The sequence below is a fragment of the Adiantum capillus-veneris genome, chromosome 1 (assembly GCF_014529385.1).
Source record: "Adiantum capillus-veneris isolate H3 chromosome 1, ASM1452938v2, whole genome shotgun sequence".
Lineage (NCBI taxonomy): Eukaryota > Viridiplantae > Streptophyta > Polypodiopsida > Polypodiales > Pteridaceae > Adiantum > Adiantum capillus-veneris.
Window position 1 is genome coordinate 88,029,491 of NC_140931.1, and position 18,874 is coordinate 88,048,364.

Here is an 18,874-nt window from a genome sequence, read left to right on the forward strand (position 1 = left end):
ATAGCACTAGTCAAAAAAGTAGGGAAACCTTAAGAAGATATGGTTTGATCAAACTCTAAACTAAGGCCATCTTTAGAGATGTGATTACTACTTCATGTGTCACTACTATATTCTTGCGTTTTTTAAAAACACCTTTTGCCTTTAAGAATATCACCATGTAGTAAACACTCACAACTCTAAGCTATGAGTTGGCCACATTGTAGAAGCTCAGTTATTTACAACTTTCTAGAGATTGTTCTATCAACAGAGTATTTTTCTCCTTTGGAAGTAAGAAAATTGGGAACCTCGAGGACTCGGGAGTCATTATAATCGTTGAAAAGGTTTAAACCGGCCAAGCTACGATTTTGATTGGATAGAGTGAAGGCTTCTTTTGTAGAGAAAATATTGAACTAAATTAAAAAGAGTAAGAGATGATGTACAAGAGGGCTCAAGAGTTAAGCCTTAAAGAGAGGGAAAAAGTTTGTCCTAGGAGAAAAGGGAGAGAGAACAATAAAATGGGTGTAGGAAGCACCAACCATAGAAGAGGATTATTCGAGCCAATTTAAAGCTTTTTGGAGAGAAAAATCAAATAATTATAAAAGATAGAAAACCTCCTGTTGTTAGCTAAATGGTGTATTAGGAAGATTCTTTAGGCCGACCGGAGACTCTCATGGCTGTCCACCTTCAATTTTCGTGAAACCTTAGCTTCTGACATATTCATTCATTATAACTGTGAAGGATGTATAGGATGCAATTGCAGAAGCCCGTGTTGTAAGCACCCAAATATGAGCACTTTAATAAACCTTCAGGGTGAGCACACGAATACAAATGAGATTTTACCAAATTTTTTAGTGTAAATTTCCATATCTTTATCATTGTTTTGCTTCAACTAGCAAGGAAGGGTATGCAAGAACCCGTTATTTTGAGTACTTCGTTTCCATGTAGCCACAAGAAGAGCAATCTAGGCGAATAGAAATCGACAGGCAAGGGTAAAGATGTCTCGTTGTAAAATAAGTGAAATTAGAAACACAAAAAATGTAAAATAAAAGTATTTTAAGGTGATGGGCTGACACCTCTGTAGCCCAAAAATGCCCGCGAAGTAGGGTGTGATCTCCACTGTGCATTTTGTTTTGTGAGCATAGATAATGAGCATTCACAACATACGCTTCTTGTTCGGTAACCCACCCACTCCTCTATCTTAGGAGGAGGTACCAAATGACTCTATTACCTTTTTGAAATTAGACATGAACACAAGGAATGCTTGCGAACCAGCACTCTAAACATCATAATGATTTCATAAATGCTTGCCTTGATGGCCTAGAATTTCGTTCATACATTTATGAGCAGGACTTGCTCATCCAAGTCCCCATCCAACACATACACACCCGAGGCATGCCAGACTAGCATTAGTACATCCAGCCCTCTAGGCGGCGAACAATCGGCATGGTGGCACAGAACAAGTAAAGAGTCGAGCAAAGGCCATTGGTGCATAAACACATGTATCAAGTACATAGCAATGGCCAATTTGCACTCTCAAGATGAAAGACTTTACAAACTCCCTCCTCAAAGCCTTCAGTCTCACAACTCCCGATAAGCCTACACTTAAATGCCAAAATACAAAATCAATGCCAAACATGAGTTGCAACATACAACTACAATCATTGCAATCTCAGATAGGCAACAGCCAAAGGTGCTTGCTTTTTCTCGCAGTAATAGTTCTGAGAAAATACCTCTTTGAGTCCTTCCTTGACAAATATTGTTCGCATACACAAATCTCCATGGGTAACCCTTGCCACTTTTGGGGTTGTCCTTCCCTGACAAACATTGTTCCCAAACTCAAATATCCATAGATTACCTTTCTTTCCAGTTGATGGGTAATCAAGGGTGCCAATTCAGGTGGACAGAGGTCATGGTCCTCTCGATATCTTCAACTTGCAAGCAGCCATAAAACAATACATTCAATTGGGAAAGAGGAATACCCAATAAGATCTCAAAGAATCTTCAAGTGCCTTGATACCTTCATCACTTACTGATAAAATGAAGGTTATACCCTTCAGACACACAATCGGAGTAAAAACACCATAAAAGCGTACTCGAGCAGTCTTTATTGTCTGCTCTCTATGGGCTATATCTTTTTGTCTGGTGGAATCAGACTGTATCCTCGTGCATGGAAGCACAACAGCCCAAGCAAGCAACACAACCAGTTGTTCAAAGCCCACCATTGATGATAAGACCTAGCTGTTACCCTAACTTTCAAAAGACAAAGATCAAGGGCACGATGGTGGTTTAGTTTTTGCCTTACGAGCCACTTGGTCTTTATAAGACTGATGTAGAACGTCAGAGCAAGAACAGCCCAAACTTCAGATTTACTAGCAAATAGAAGACATACTACTTGAGCCGCATAGATATACATAACTTGTTAAGAAAAAAAATAGTTCGTTAAAGCTTAAGGCACAAAAATTGTTACCGGGTAACATCACGATTACATCATTGGAATCTATTTACGTTTGCGTCACAGCAAAACTGGACACTCTGTATGGCATTATTTTGAAAAGCCTGAGTAAGGGCCAAATGCCCTTGTTACACCAAAGCAGACGGCTCTGACGGACGTCTCAAAACAATCCGTGTGACAAACACTAGTGCTTACAACAAACCACACACTCCAAATGCCTCGTGGTTTTTGATGACAGACTCAGCATAGGCATCATGTTTTGAGCACCTAACCAAAATATCCATGCTGGCCTCCCCCACCATCCTATAAGCCACTTTACTACTGGGCTTTCATACAATCTAGAACTCTTCACACCACTTGTCGAGAGTGAGAACACCAATACGCAATATGCTCATCTTTGCGATGGCCGCTGACAAGCCCACCACATTGCAAACAGATGAAGCTACTGCCATCTGCAGATGCATCCAGAACAACTTGCATCCTGCCACTCTCTGCCAAGATTGGAGCTGCTTCACCAGTAGAAGAGCTTGTTAACATGTGAGCCTGCTCCAAACCCAGAGAGAGAGATGGCACATCCAATGATTCGTCCATTGCCTGGGATGACAAATCCGTTGGAACAGCAGCATCCGCTTCTCCAATGGCACATTCAGCAAATAGTGTAGCTAACTCATTTGCATCTGCGCTAGCTCTCACTCGACTTTGATAAATATCTCGAGCTCTTGCTAGTGTTTGCAACACTATCTCATTACCTCCAGATAGTTTTAAGGCAGCGATCACCTGCAGGCAGAACCACTTGCAAAATTCAGCTCTGTTGCATGTACATCCAGGTCCACACAAATAATTACGTACAGAAGTATTAATGATGGGCTCTTGCTTGATGGTTCGAACTCTAATCATAAGCTTGGAATTAGTAAATTACCAGTAACTCAGCAATAAAGGTTATGTTGATCCACCACTATGTAAATAATTGAGAAAGGAGAGAGAGAGAGAGAGAGAGAGAGAGAGAGAGAGAGAGAGAGAGAGGAGTGCAAGTTTGATCAAGGAATCTAGTCCTGTTACCGCTAAACCTACATGCAAAAAGCCTGTGCACCGGACAATTCTTCTGCTTTACCCCTCAATTTTGCTGTGAGACTTGCCCTTGGTGCGGACGGTGGCTAAGCGCTATCAACGGGCTATGCCTATCTGAGGGCTGTTCTTTGAAGCTTTCCAGTAATTATCATCATCATTCAGTAAGGTGGCCTTAATTGAGGTCATAGCTCACCACCTAGGTACAAGACTTCTTGGGCCATTCAGTTAGCAGAATCTCCCCTTTTCAAGCAAGACGCTAGGTTGGTCTACTGCTTTTAGCTGGGCCTGAAACAACCCCTGATTGCCTGTTCCAAACTGAGTTTGAGGCTTGAGTACATCACGGGGCACTTAGCTAGATCTGTGCTAGGTTGAGGGTTGTAGAAATGCACACACGGCTAAGAAAAGGAGAAGCTTAAGAAAACAAAACACTGAGCATGATATCAGGGAATGGGTTTTGTTGTATTTATGCCTGGCCGTGAGTGAGGTATATGTCATTCCCTTGACCCGTTCTTACTTCTACCTGTTCATGCCCTACCTCGTAGGCAGTCAGTCGCCTTCCAATTCCTAGAGGCCTTAATAATCTGTGCCATTGTAGTTATCTTCACTCAAAATTCTGGGAATCACTGAGTGGCTCCTCCCAGAGGTCGTACCTATGAAGAGCAATGATAAAGAAATACCATGAGGGGCGCCTAGGGCCCAGTGCATCTTGAGGATGAACTCCGCCACTCCACGTCTCATGTGTAGTTCTTTTCCATTCAAGTGCTTAAAAGCATCAAAGTTTGTCCCACTTAGTATTTTCCAACAGCACATGTTGCCCTCCTGGTTAAAATGGTAGTAGAGCATCAATAGTTTGCTTTCCAATGTGCAAGCAGGTCCTACATCAATATACGCCTGGAAGCTACGGAGTCGGGAGAAGAAGATATAACAACAGAAAGAGGAGATGAAGAAGAAGAAGCGCGGTTTTGCTTTAAAGGCCAAAATACATGCTTTTCGACACTTTTGGGTGTTTTAGAAACCTCAAAAAACTTCTTCCAACGGCTAAGAATTTGCCTTGGAGACTGTACCATTCAGGACACACCTCTTTTCCCTTATCCTTAGAATAGCATGTTGTTTCGTACAGGTGGATATTGTTCCTTCTTGGACTAGGAACCAATAACATTTAGCTCGAGCATTCTTCAAAGTGGAACAATCGTCTTCTCAATTCTCCCATATTTGGTTCCACGTTCCAAAGGTATATTTTTTTCTTTCAGTCTCACCTACCTTTAATGATCGAGTTACACAAGTAGAGACTGTTGGAGAGTTGTGGCAGTTATCCATGATCCATTAGTTCTCCCTTCAAAGGGGAATGCAGAGGGAGCTTGGGAGTCAGTTTCCACAGACTACTTCCTTTCCGTTCTAGTGGTTCCATGTGAAGCGGATAGGATCAACAATCTATTTGGTGTCTTTCTATAGCACCTTGTTCTTCTCTTGCAAAGCTTGGATGCAGGGTCCCTTGATCTCGCCATATTAACTGCAATCTTAGTATTGATGTGTGTTCCTTTCTGTTGGATGTGTTCCGATTCGCTCTGAGAGAAGGGTGATATTCTCTCAAGATATATTCCAGACAGATGAAGATCAATAGCAGTTTTCACACTCACTCCCGATGAAGTTCCTTCACAAGTACAGTTTGCAGTTCATCATTCTATATGGTGGTTGGTGTCGTTCCTTGGTTCTTCATCATCGGTCAATTGATTTTTCAATAGCCTTAGTTGATCGCTTCCTCTACTCTTCTTGTAGCGGTGAAGGGGGAAAGTGTAATGTGCAACGGAAATGATTTATGGTGATTAGCTTGGGAGCACCGCAAGAGAGAGGATCCTCAGACATTGTACTCTTGCAAAGTAATAATAAAGAAATACCGAAAGGGGCACCGGTCTTTGAGCCCACTATATCTTGCCTCGAAACTCTGCCATGTCGTGTCGATCCTCCTCTTGTCTCTCCCTTTATTCAAGTTTTTCTCAATTGTTTGCAGTATCTCACGTGTTGCATTAGATCTTTGGCTTGGAGCGTCCAAGTCTACTACGGTGGTATCAAAGCCCATATGATTCTTCTTCTACGATAGATCCCATCCATTTTTCCGCAGCACACATGGATCCGGGCAGTGAATCCAGCAGAGGAAACTGTTGCACCTATCCATAGGGATGAAAAAACCAATGGAGATTCTATCGAGAGCCGACCTCCTTCCAAGGAATCGGAAGAAGAGTATGACCCACTCCTGCCACCTGATACAACCAAGATAGAGTTCCAACGTCAACTAGAGGTTGACACCTGTGCCAGACAGATGATCAAGTACTCCAAGGACGAACAATCCTTACACAAGTATCTAAAGAATCATCTACTTGACAAGGTACATTCTCGATGGCATGTTGCAATCCATTCGCCTCTCAAGTTAGCCAAAAAACAAAGAACCAAATTGGGTGCAGACAAGTAGACGACGTACTCAAAAGATCAATTTGACAAGGCTGTTCAGCATAAGATCAATACCTTGATGAAGACCAAGAAGAAGCTTCAGACGAAGAGTCGAGCAACAAATTATCCCAGCTATTTGGGTCAGAAGTCCACTTTCAAATGCCAGCCAAACCCAAGAAGCAGCTCGTTTTGAGGATGATCCCAATTCGTCATCGTCCTCTTCTAACAACTCGGAGAGTTCCTCTTCCTTTGACACCAGCGAGGAGGACAAGAAGGATCAGAAGCGGAGTAAGACTCAAAAGAGCAAGAAGAAACTAAGAAGAGCATATCTCGCAAGAAATCTCGGAGGCACTCTGACAACCAATATGACCATCTTGAGAACAAGGGCAAGACGAACAAAGATTTCAAGAAGGGTGGGCATGCCCTATTGTTTCAAGCTTCAAGGATACCCATAAAGCCTTCATTTAGCAGTTTAATATCGTCTTTTCGGGAGGAACGTTCCAAGGTAAGGAGAGCGGCTTCATGCCTGAAAGGTAATGGCCAGACATGGTGGTCTACCCTATTGTCGCGCAGGGAAGCAGCTACCCACTGGTTAAATGTAAGGTGCTGTAACAAACTGCTGACGTGTCAAAGCCTAAAGAATGGAGTCAACGTACAGATGTGGCCGAGGGGCCTAAACCCTAATGTCTGCCAGAAACCCTAACTGCTGAAACCCTAGTGCTGGAAACCCTAACCCTAAAACCTACAAACCCTAATTCTGAAAACCCTAACCCTAAAACTTGCAAACCCTAATTTCTGCCAGAAACCCTAACCCTAACCCTAACCCTAAGGCAGCAGACAAATTCCAAAAATTGCGCTGACATGATGACGTGGCATGCTATACGGATTTCCGCGTTTTGCGCTGGCTGATGATGTGGCAAGCTATACGGATTTCCGTAAATTGCGTTGGCAGCTTTTTGGCTTTGCTTTTGAACTAGTAGCTTTTGAGTTTTAAAGGCTTTTTACTATAACTGCTTTTCAGGCCAAGGGCCTTTAAATATGAGGCTAGGGCTCATTCTCTGGCATGCTTCCTAGAGAAGGTGTAGAGTCTGGAGTACCGGCTTGTACTTTGATGATGCAATATAAAGAAATACCGAAAGGGGCACCAAGGTTTGGGGCCAATACTCTCTGGGGTGGAATTCCGCCACTTCGTGTCGCGTGTCGTCTCTCTCTTTCAGTTCAGTTGTTATTGAAGTGCTAAAAGTCTGTTCAGTCTCTTCTTTTCTATTGGCACGTGGTGCCCGCCTTGTGACAGGTGCAACGGAAGTGAATGTTGAACTTTGCTCAAGATGAGTGCTCCGAACTGTGCTCAAGGGTTCCTTTTACTTACGGAAGGGAGAGCCTTCCGTTCCTTTAGTGAGAGAGTGCAAATGATCACAAACAAAGTGGTAAACACTGTGAATGAAGGTGCTGAGACTGAGAGATAGAGAGAAGAATACGACACCAGAATGTTGTCAAACCCTCCCCCAAGGGCCCCACTCTCTGTGGCGAGAGAGGTCTATGCTATTGATTGCACAATCCTCGTACAATGGTCTAAATGCAATGGACTTGCCGACGATGTCGACGACGATACGGGCTGAAAACTGAAAACGCTAGGGACTGAAATCTGCAAATCTTGTATCTGCTGAATTCTGACTCTATGTCGATGACGACGACACGACGACGATGCGCTGAAAACGCAGATCCTGAAATCTACGAATAGCGGGCTGAACCTGCAAACGCTGCCTGATCTGACCGTGCGGCGAGGATCTGCTGCGGGAAGGTGAGATCTGCGAGGTTTGGTGTCACAAAGTGACGACGTGGCTACGGTAGTTGAAACCCTAATTTGAGGCTGAAACCCTATAATCCTTGCAAATCCTAAAAACTGCCAGAAACCCTAATTTATGCTGAAACCCTAATTTCTGACAGCAAACCCTAATTCTGCCGGGGTGCCACGTGGCAGCAGGAGTAGCTGTACTGATTTCCGGATTTTGCGCCGCAAAACGCATTGACAGCTTTTGGCTTGCTTTTTGGGCTCCACGCCAAGAGAAGAGAGAGAACTTGCTTTTTTTTTGTTAAAAAAAAGATACTCTCTCAGAAAGAGAGAGAGAGAGAGAGAACTGATGCTTTAAAAGCTTTTGGGGCTCTGCTTTTGGGCATCCCTTGTACCTTTAAATATGTGGAGAGGCCTTCACTTCTCAGAGCATCTCGACGCAGAGTCTGAGAGAGAAACCCTAGCCACACTCTTGTACTTTGATCTGATCAATATAAAAAGAAATACCGAAAGGGGCACAAGTCTTTGAGGCCAATATCTCTAGGCACGGAACTCCACCGGGCCAGTGCAAATCTATTGTGATCTGTGAATTGTTTTGAAGTGGTTATTTGGTGCTGTCACGGTTGATTCTTGACTTGGAGTGTCCAAGTCTGTTACAGTGGTATCAGAGCACGGCCGATTTCTCTTCTACGGGAAATCCGATCCCCTAAATTTTTTTCCGCGGCACCTATGGCTTCAGGCAATGATCAGTCGACTCCCTCTGCATCTGGAGATGCAGGCAGGGATCACAACGAAGATTCCGGCACGGAGTATGGCCCGCCTAGGCCTACTCCAGCGGAGCAGCAAGAGATGGAGAGTCGGAAATTGATTGATGATGCAACAAAGATGATGCTCAATTTTGCCAAGGACCCGAAGATGGCAAAATATATGAACCAGACCTCTTTGGAAGAGGTACAGATGGAGTGGCAAAGAACCACAACACCACTCTCGAAACCCGCTCTCAAGAAACCTTCTGCCTCCAAGAAATATACGGAGAAGGAGCTGGAGAACGTGGTTGATGCACGGATTGCTCAGCTTTTCGACGTGCAAAAGAAAGGCAAAAAGCACGGCAAAAGGCAGAAGAAAGGTACTGACTTCCCGGGATATTTGGGTCGTCGGTCGACATTCGACAAAGCAAAGAAACTGAAGAAGCGCGTCAAGTTTGAAGGCCTACCCAGTTCTTCTTCTTCTTCTTCTGACAGTTCTTCTAGCTCTTCAAACTCGAGCGAAGAAGACGGGAAAAGCAAAAAGCGAAGCAAGAAACAACGCTTCGGAAAGGGCAAGAAAAAGGCAAGGAAGTCTAAGTCTCGCCAAGTGAGTGACACTTCTACAGAGGACTCATCTACGGACAGTTCAGACTCTGACAACGGAAATTTTTATGCGAACAAGAAGAATTTTTACAAAGCCAACCAGTATGACTTTCTCGAAGATAAAAGCAAGAAAGTCCGAGAGTTTAAGGAAGGTGGCCAAGCACTTAAGTTTGATACTTTTTCGGGATACTCCGATGCTTCGAAGGCTTTGTCTTTTATACAGCAGTTTGACATCGCTTTCGCGGGAAGACGCTACTCAGAGCACTCCAAGATTCGGAGAGCTACCTCTTATTTTAAGGGGAATGCTCGTACTTGGTGGTCCACGCTTCTATTAAGCAAGACTGTGCCGGTTACATGGCTGAAATTCAAGAGGCTTTTTATTTCTTCTTGGTTGACTCAAGAGTTTGAGCGAGATATACGAGCTGCTTGGAACCATCTCCGGATGACCAAGAACGATACAGTGAATTCTTACTGTGAAAGATTCTCGAGCTCTTTTCTACCGGCCTCTTCATTCAAGAAGATCTCATTCAGAGAACAGATTGAGCGGTTATCTTGGGTCTACCTACAGAGATCCGAGACCACTGCTTGAAACAGAAGTCAGCTTCTATTCAAGAGTTGATGAGTCATTCGAAGCGGGGCTTTGCAATTCACTCTGGCAGTCTGACCTGCCCCACAGATGAGGTCACGACACAACGAACCGGACAGACTTCTGGGAATGAAAGTAGAAAAAGGAAGAGCAACCCAGAGAAAAAGGATGCACGACCCAGGCTTACTCCTCAGGAGCTGACTCGCTTCATCAAGGAGGGGAAGTGCTTTGGATGTGGGGAAACTGGACATATCTCCGCGAAGTGTCCTAAAAAGGCACAGAAAGAACAGAATGACAAGGACGACGAAAGGCCTGAGAGTTCGAGAGCAACTGAGGACCGTGTACGAAAAGGCAAGATGAAAACACGACTGGTTCCAGATTGTGTGGGTACTGATCCCGACATCATGGATGAGAGTACAGAACTTTGCCGAGCTTGGGGCAAAGTGAAAGATCAAGAGGCCCTGATTTTCTTTGATGGAGGAGCCAAGGCCAACTTCATTTCACCGGAATTGGCGGCGCGGCTCGAGATTACTCCCGATCGGATGGGACCACTTGCAGAGGGAGTTCTAGCGGCACCCAATAGGGACGTAGCCATTACACCTGTCATTCGCAAACTTCGGTTGCATTGTCAGGGGTATTTGGTGTTACCATATACATGTGGTAGTAATGTGTGTGAACACACTAGGACCGTCGGGACATTTTTTCCCTCTATAGGAGGTTTTTCCCCCCGTGCATTGTATATACGCCCATTACTCTAGGGCTATCTATCTTTCCATTGCACACTAAGTAACACACTCTCTATTGTGTGCCTTGAGCTTCCTTCGTCTTCTCCAAGCTGTGTGGTTCTCCGCAACCCTAATTCCAACAATTGGTATCAGAGCAGGTCACGTCCTCCCGAGCTTAGTCGCCAGCTGCTCCAGCACACGCCTACTCACTTTCTCCGATTTCAGTGAGCTTTGGCAAGCGTTCGTAGGTCGACAAAAATTTTGGGGTAGCTCGAAGAGCTTAGTCTGCTCAGAATTTTGATTTGGGCTCATTTCGGCCTCCGTTTCCACTACAGGCAGTACTGCACAGGCTATTTCGTCATTTTGTGCAAAATTTCTGTCAGTGCTGTTTTTTGCATAACAGGTGCCTTATAGTCTTCTACGGTTTGTGCTATATAGCACAGGTTGTTCCCGCTCCGTTTCTCCTATTTTCGGGCAGTTTTCACATCAGGTGCAGCATTTACCATGGCTGACAACAACAACACAGATGTGTTCAAGATGTTTGCTACTGAGGACAGGTTGGATAGGGACAACTATCCTATGTGGGCTTATATGATGCAACATGTTCTTGTGTCAAAGGGTGTCTGGAACATTGTGCAGGGCATTGATGTACGTCCTGGTTCTGAGGATGTAGGCGATGTTGAGAATGTTGCAGGTCTTGCTACAAGGATTGCAGCTGTTAGAGTTGTTTTGCCTACGGCAGAACAAGCTCGTTGGGATGTTAAGGATGCGCAGGCTCATGCATTGATTGCGTTGTCTGTGAAGCGCACCATTGTTCCTCACATCCGTTCAACAAAATCTGCAAAATAGGCTTGGGATATTTTAGCAGGTCTTTATGCAAGCCGCAATGAGACTAAAATTGCTTTGTTGCGTAAAGAGCTGAAGTCGAAGATTATGCATGAGGAAGATGATATGGACATTTTCCTTGCTAGTGTCAAGGATATCAATGAGCAGCTTATTTCTGCAGGTGAAGTCATTTCAAACAGTTCCCTTGTGCAGACTGTTCTTGATGCCTTACCAAATTCCTACCAGACTTTTGCTAGTACTTGGAGACTTATGACCCAAGGAAATCCTGAAGTTATCAAGTTTGATGCATTATGCACATTGCTGTTGCAAGAGTCACTTTCTAGAAAAAACAGGACTAGGCAGCGTGCAGTTGAACAGGCTTTTATTACTTCTCAAAGAAAGGGTGGTAACAGTAATGCAGCCACTTCTTATGGTTCTGCTGCGAGTGGCAAAAATTATGTTCCTAATGCTTCTGCTGGTAGCACTTCGTCTGGCAATTCTCGTGATAAGGGCAAAAAAAAGATGCGTTGCCATTATTGTAAAGCCAATGATCACTTCATCAAGTCGTGTCCTAAGTTGAAGGCCAAAGAGGCTAAGAAGAAAGAGGGTGGTTCCACTGCAAATGCTGGTTCCACTACAAATGCAGCCATTGTTGAGTCTTCTATAAAAGGAGACTGTAATGCTGATGTTGATGCAGAATGGGCTTTTAGCGCAGAGTGCACTTACAATCCTGCTGTCCATGATGCATGCTTGTCAGTTGCTACAGATTCACATGTGTGGTATTTCGACAGTGGTGCTACAAAGCACATTACCTCACATCGTGAATTGTTTACCTCTCTCGAGTCTGTCCCTCATGAGAATTCAGTCACTTGTGCCAACAACGCCTCTTATCCCGTTCAAGGAGTTGGAAAGATTGTGCTCACTGCTGCTAATGGCAATTCCTTCACACTTGTTGATGCACTTTATGTACCTGGGATCAAGAAGAATCTCTTGTCTGTATCTGCACTTGCTAGACTTGGACTTATAGTCAAATTTGTGGATGACAGATGTACAGTTCCTGATCTCAGTTTTGGTGATGAAATTGTTGCATCTGGGCTTTTGTGCCGTGGGCTGTATAAGCTCACTTTGTATGACAAGTGTGGACAAAATTTTGCAAATGCTATTGCAGATTCAAGGGCTCTTTCAGATGCAAAACTTTGGCATGCACGTTTTGGTCATCTAAATTTTGTCAGTTTGTTGCATTTGCAGAAATCTGATATGGTTGCTTCTTTGCCACCTCTTGAAGCACCCATCAAACATGTTTGTGAAGGCTGTATTTTGGGTAAAATGCAGCGTTCTAAATTTCCAAAGGATGGTTCAGTTCGAGCCACATGCAGGTTGCAGCTTGTGCATAGTGATGTTTGTGGACCCATGCAAACTCCGTCCTTGGGCAATTACCTGTACTTCGTGACTTTCATTGATGATTACTCCAGGCATGCATGGGTATTTCTGCTTAAAGCGAAGTCCGAAGTTTTTATGTGCTTCAAACAATTTTTGGCTATGGCTGAAAATGTCTCGAAATGTACTATGGGCGCCCTCCGTTCCGATCGACAAGGGGAGTATATGTCTCATGAATTTAATGCATTTCTGGCTAGTCGTGGGATAAAACACCAATGTACAGTGGCTTATACACCTCAACAAAATGGTGTTGCTGAGAGGAAAAACAGGTCACTGACGGAAATGCCATGATGTATGGTCAAAAGTCAAGCTTTGCCGCATTCTTTTTGGCTTGAGGCCATTATGTGTGCCACTTATGTACTTAACAGGTGTCCTACGAAAGCTTTGCAGTCTATTACTCCATATGAAGCATGGCATGATAGAAAACCTTCTATTGAGCACATGCGTGTTTTTGGTTGTTTGGCATATGCTTTGGTGCCACAAGTGCAGCGCAGAAAATTGGATGATAAGGGTGTCAAATGTATTTTTGTTGGTCATAGTGCTGAAAGCAAAGGTTACAGGTTGTATCATCCGCAAACAAAACGTATTCTGGTTTCTCGGGATGTAGTGTTTGTGGAAGATTTTGTTCAGCCCTTGCTGTCATGTACTAGAGACAGTAATGTAAGTTCACAGGACATTTATGACACTTTTGTTGCCTCTTTTCAGTGGTGGAAATACGAATGTAAGTTCCAATGAGGCAAATGTACAGCCTATGGGGGTTTCTGAAAATGTTTTAGATCAGCCTATTACTGATGCAAATGTACATAATGTACTTGATGAGGAAAGGGCTGAAAATGAGCAAGCTACAGTATGCCAAAATGGCTGGTGCACACTTTGCGTGATAGTAAATTGGATGCACCTTTGTCTAGTCGAACTCGTTCAGGCTCTCGCCATGCATCTTATGCATCAGATTGTTATGCTTTGGCTGTGTCTAGTTTACATGATGTTGAGGAGGCCCTGTCTTTTGATGAAGCACAGAATTCAGAAAATTGGATGGCTGCAATGCAACCAGAATATGATGCACTTATAGAAAATGACACATGGACTTTATGTGATTTGCCTCCTGGCAAAAAGGCCATTGGTACGAAGTGGGTTTACAAGTTGAAACGCAAGCCGGATGGTGAGATTGATCGCCATAAGGCTCGACTTGTTGCAAAAGGTTATGCACAGCAAAAAGGCATAGACTATGAAGAGACTTTTGCTCCCACTTGTCATATGACTACTGTGCGTTTTCTATGAGCATTGGCAGCTCATTTTGGTTGGGATGTACATCAATCAGACATTGTTACTGCTTTCTTGAATGGTGACATATTTGAGGAAGTTTATGTAACGCAGCCTCGCGGTTTTGTCATAAAAGGACAAGAGGACAAAGTGTGCAAATGTAACAAGGCTTTGTATGGGTTGAAGCAATCTCCTCGTGCTTGGTATGAGAAAGCTGACACTCATTTTGTCAAACAAGGCTTTCATAACAGTCCAACAGAAAGCACATTGTATGTAAAGCGTGAGGGTGATGTACTTCTCATTGTGGTTCTTTATGTTGATGATTTGCTGATCACTGGACCAAATGAGAGACATATTGCTGAATTTAAGGCTGATTTGAATGCTACTTTCAAGATGAAAGATTTGGGGCTGTTGCATCATTATTTGGATATACAGTTTAATGATGGTGGTATTGCCTTGTGTCAGAAAAGTTACATAGATAGATTGCTATGTAAGTTTGGACTTGAGGATTGCAAACCTATAGCCACTCCCATGGAAACAGGTTTGAAGTTGAGTCTACATGATGCTGGTGATCCTGCTGATGTCACTCTTTACCAAACTGCTGTTGGCTGCCTCATTTATGTATGCAACACGAGGCCGGATATTCAGTTTGCAGTCTCACAGGTCAGCAGATTTATGCATAGCCCAGGGTCTAAGCATTGGCAGGCTGTCAAGAGGATTTTCCGCTACCTTAGTGGCACTTTACATCTTGGCTTGTTTTATCCCAAGGGGGGATCATTGCCGCCAGACTTACATGCTTTTTCGGACTCAGATTGGGCTGGTTGTTTTGACACGCGAGTGCCCACAAGTGGTTTTTGTTTCATGCTTGGCAGTTCATGTATATCATGGTTGAGCAAGAAGCAACCTACTGTGGCCACTTCGAGTTGTGAGGCTGAGTACAGGGCAGTCTTCACAGCTACGGTTGAGTGTGTATGGCTCAGACGCCTTATGGCTGATTTGAGTGTTGGACAGGACACTGCCAACACTATCTACACTGACAGTCAGAGCGCATTGGCAGTTGCGAGGAACCCAATTTTCATGCTCGCACAAAGCACATTGAGATGCATTACCACTATGTCAAGGAGAGGCTCTCAGCAGGAGAGATCAGCTTGGCTTATGTGCCAACACAAGACAACCTTGCAGATCTTTTCACAAAGGCATTGTCTCGTGAGAAGCTTGAAGCTTTCCGCAAAGCTTTGGGCTTACTCCCCTTTGTGGACTGATCCTGTCCTCAAGGCAACTCTCGTTCACCGCATCACTCCAAGGGGGATTTGTTACCATATACATGTGGTAGTGATGTGTGTGAACACACTAGGACCGCTGGGGCATTTTTTCCCTCTTTAGGAGGTTTTTTCCCCTGTGCATTGTATATACGCCCATCACTCTAGGGCTATCTATCTTTCCATTGCACACTAAGTAACACACTCTCTATTGTGTGCCTTGAGCTTCCTTTGTCTTCTCCAAGCTGTGTGTGTTTCTCTGCAACCCTAATTCCAACATTTGGGGCATGAGGACTTCTTCATAATGCCTTTGGAGGGTTGTGATGTTCTCTTAGGGATTCCCTAGTACCACAAGAACAACGCCGTGGTCGATTATCGGGCGAGAAAAGCGGCTTTGACTACAGAAAAGGGCAGAACAATTGTACTTCATATTAAACTGAAGGGCGAGTATGTCCCTATTGTATCGGCTTCGGCCATTTCAAAATTTATGAAATCCAGTCTGTTTGTTTACTCGATCTTTTTGAAAGAGTTGAGTGATGATGTTAGGACAAATATGTCTAAACTTGATAAAGAACGCCAAGATTTTCTACACTCTCATGCCGATTGCTTCTCAGAAGGCCTGCCAGGAGAGTTACCACCTGCTCGTCCTGAAGATCATACCATTGATCTGATACCTGGTAGTACACCACCGGACCGGCCACCCTACCGTGTGAGCCGAGCACAGAATGAAGAGATTGTGAACAAAGTGAAAGACCTCTTGGAAAAGGGTCTAGTACTTCACCGTATTGCTCTCCAATGTTGTTGGTTTTGAAGAAAGACGGATCTTGGAGAATGTGCATCCATTATAGAGCTCTCAAAAAAATCACCATCAAGAACAGATTTCCGATCCCTAGGATCAATGATATACTCGACAGGTTACAGGGATCCTCGTGCTTTAGCAGGATTGACTTGAAGAGTGGATACCATCAGATCAGGATCGCGCCGGGAGATGTCTACAAGACAGCTTTTCGAACGACTTTTGGGTTATTTGAGTTTTTGGTGATGCCTTTTGGCTTAACCAATGCTCCTGCGACATTTAACCGGATGATGGATAGGATTTTTCGAGAGTACTGACTATTTGTTGGCACTTTCTTTGACGACATCATTGTTTTCTCCAAGAATGAGGCAGAACACAGAGATCATCTGCTTCAGGTCTTTCAGGCATTACGAGATCACAAGTTAGTGATTAATGCAAAGAAAAGTGAATTTTTCCTACCAAAGATACACTTTTTGGGACACATTCTCTCAGCAGAGCAGGAGTGCAAATGGATCCGGCCAAGATAGAGACTATCCGTGATTGGCCCGACTTGAGGAATGTCCATGAAGTTAGAAGCTTCTTAGGACTGTGTTCGTACTATAGGCGGTTCATACGAAAGTTTGCAGAGGTTGCTTCCCCTTTGCATATCTTGACACAGAAAGGAGTACCTTTCTCATGGGGACCCACAGAGGTGACTGCCTTTCAGACATTGAAAGAGAAATTGACTACGGGACCTATTTTGACTTTGCCGGACTTGCAGAAGTCATTTGAAGTTTATTGTGATTCTTGTGGTCGTAGTCTGGGTGCGGTCTTGATGCAAGAAGACCATGTCATAGCTTACGAGAGCCGTTTGTTCTCTAGGCCGGAGATGACAGCACAGATTTATGAGAAAGAGCTTTTGGCGGTTATCCATGCTCTTACTCAGTGGCGGCATTACCTACTCGGAGCGGATTTTATTGTCTTCACAGACCATCAGAGTTTGCGCTACTTCTTGTCACAGAACCAGCTTTCGGAAAAGCAGATGCGGTGGGCGAACATCTTGTCACAGTTCCACTTCCAGATTATCCATGTTCAGGGACAAAAGAATGTGGTGGCAAATGCTTTGTCTCGGAAACCGTTGGTTCTGGCTATTTCCGCGATACATCATAGTAGCTTTGAGAATATGGTCGATCAATATGCCACAGATACAGATTTTGCAGATATTTTCACACGGATACCGGATGGGGAGACAGTAGCTCGATATTCCCTTCGGGAAAGCTACTTGATGAAAAAGACTATGTTGTGCGTTACACAACCGTTGAGGGAAAAGGTTATACTGAATGCCACTGTCCACCTTTTACGGGTCACCGCGACATTGCTACCACCATGAAAGGGGTAGAGAGATACTTCTTTTGGCCGAAACTCAAGAAGGATGTGGAGGAGTTTGTGCGTAGTTGCTTGGTATGCCAGAAGGTCAAGTTTGACAGGCATAAGGCACAGGGATTGTTACAGCCTTTACCCATACCCACCCGCCCCTAGGAAAGTATAGCGATGGATTTCATTTTTGATCTCCCAAGAACACAGAGTGGTCACGATGGTATCTGGATTGTTATTGACAGGTTTAGCAAACAGGCTCATTTCATTCCAGTGAAGAAAACAGTCAAGCAGGATCACCTAGCGAGACTGTTTGTGGCCCAGATTTTCAGATTACATGGCACGCCTGAGACGATTGTCTCCGATAGAGACCCCAGATTTACGAGTTTGTTTTGGAAGGCAATTTGGGAGAACATTGGCACGCGGTTGCAGTTCTCGTCATCGTTCCACCCGCAGACTGACGAGCAATCTGAGAGTGCCAATTCAGTGATTCTAGATTTATTGAAGTCTTATATCTCATATCAGAAGACTCAATGGGAAAGATATTTACCTTTGGTGAAATTTGCCTACAATAACACGATACACTCGTCGGCGGGGAAGGCGCCATTTGAGATTGTTGAAGGTGCTGCGAAGGTTGCACCCTTCCTAAGCACGAAAGATAAGATCTTTGAAGCGGATGAATATACGCGAGATCTCGATACGGCTTTCGTCAAGGTTGGCGAGACTTTGCAAAAGTCTCAAGAACGACAGAAGAAGGCAGCGGATCGCCATCCGCGCGACATGAAATTGAAGGAGGATGATTGGGTGCTCTTACGTTTTGAGAAGGCACGCCTACGAAAGAAAAAGGGAAAGGAGAGGCTTTTTCCAAAGCTTAGTATGCGATACTATGGCCCTTTCCAGATTACTGAAAAGATAAATGATGTCTCCTTCCGATTGAAACTGCCAGATACTTGGAGAATTCACAATGATTTCCATGTGAGTCTCTTGAAACCTTTTAAAGGTGATGTGTCTGATGATGGGGAGCCTGATGAGCAACCCGAAGTGGATGAAAACCAAGAGATTCTTGTTCCTGAACAGATTTTGGCACATAAGGATACGAAGAATAAGGGTAAAGTCCGAAGGCGGTTCTTGGTTAAGTTCAAGAATTATCCTGCACTTGATGCGAAGTGGATGGAGGAGGAGGACCTAGCAGATACTCCTCAGATTGTGAAACTTTACCTCGATGCTTTTGGTTTAGCATAGTCTACTCCAAATAGAACCCAGAATTCAGCTTGGCCGGAGATCTGGAGCAGTAGGATGCACAAGAGGGGAGTCACTCCACTCCTTTGTCAACAGATGCTTTGATTTAGATACTAGAGTCACTTATGTCTCCTTGAGCTTCAGGGATACTGAGAGCTGACAGTATTCTGCTGTATGACTTTATGAAATGGAATTCCTGATAATGATACTGATTTGTTCTTGACATCTTGTGAGTGCAGGAACTGATAGCCGAAATGACTGCAGCATTTTGGTCTGATTGATCTCGAATAGACATGGTTGCAATAGGGG

General features: G+C 44.1%; 2 protein-coding genes across 2 annotated transcripts in view; both read right to left on the reverse strand.

Annotated features, from left to right (window-relative positions):
- Positions 1 to 1,272: 1,272 nt before the first annotated feature.
- On the reverse strand, positions 1,273 to 2,201 carry LOC147465139 (uncharacterized). Its single transcript, XM_086511122.1, has 3 exons — positions 1,997 to 2,201; positions 1,710 to 1,793; positions 1,273 to 1,575 (listed from the first exon to the last, which is right to left on the reverse strand). Exons 1-3 carry the CDS (start codon positions 2,199 to 2,201, stop codon positions 1,403 to 1,405), a joined length of 462 nt encoding a protein of 153 aa, XP_086367248.1. The 3' UTR covers positions 1,273 to 1,402.
- Positions 2,202 to 2,385: 184 nt separating this feature from the next.
- Positions 2,386 to 18,874, reverse strand: part of LOC147465140 (uncharacterized) — a 51,619-nt gene continuing 35,130 nt past the window's right edge. Inside the window, exon 2 of the mRNA XM_086518403.1 lies at positions 2,386 to 3,208. Coding sequence (XP_086374529.1) covers positions 2,780 to 3,208 — 429 coding nt within the window. The 3' untranslated portion in view covers positions 2,386 to 2,779. The remainder of the gene's footprint in view (positions 3,209 to 18,874) is intronic.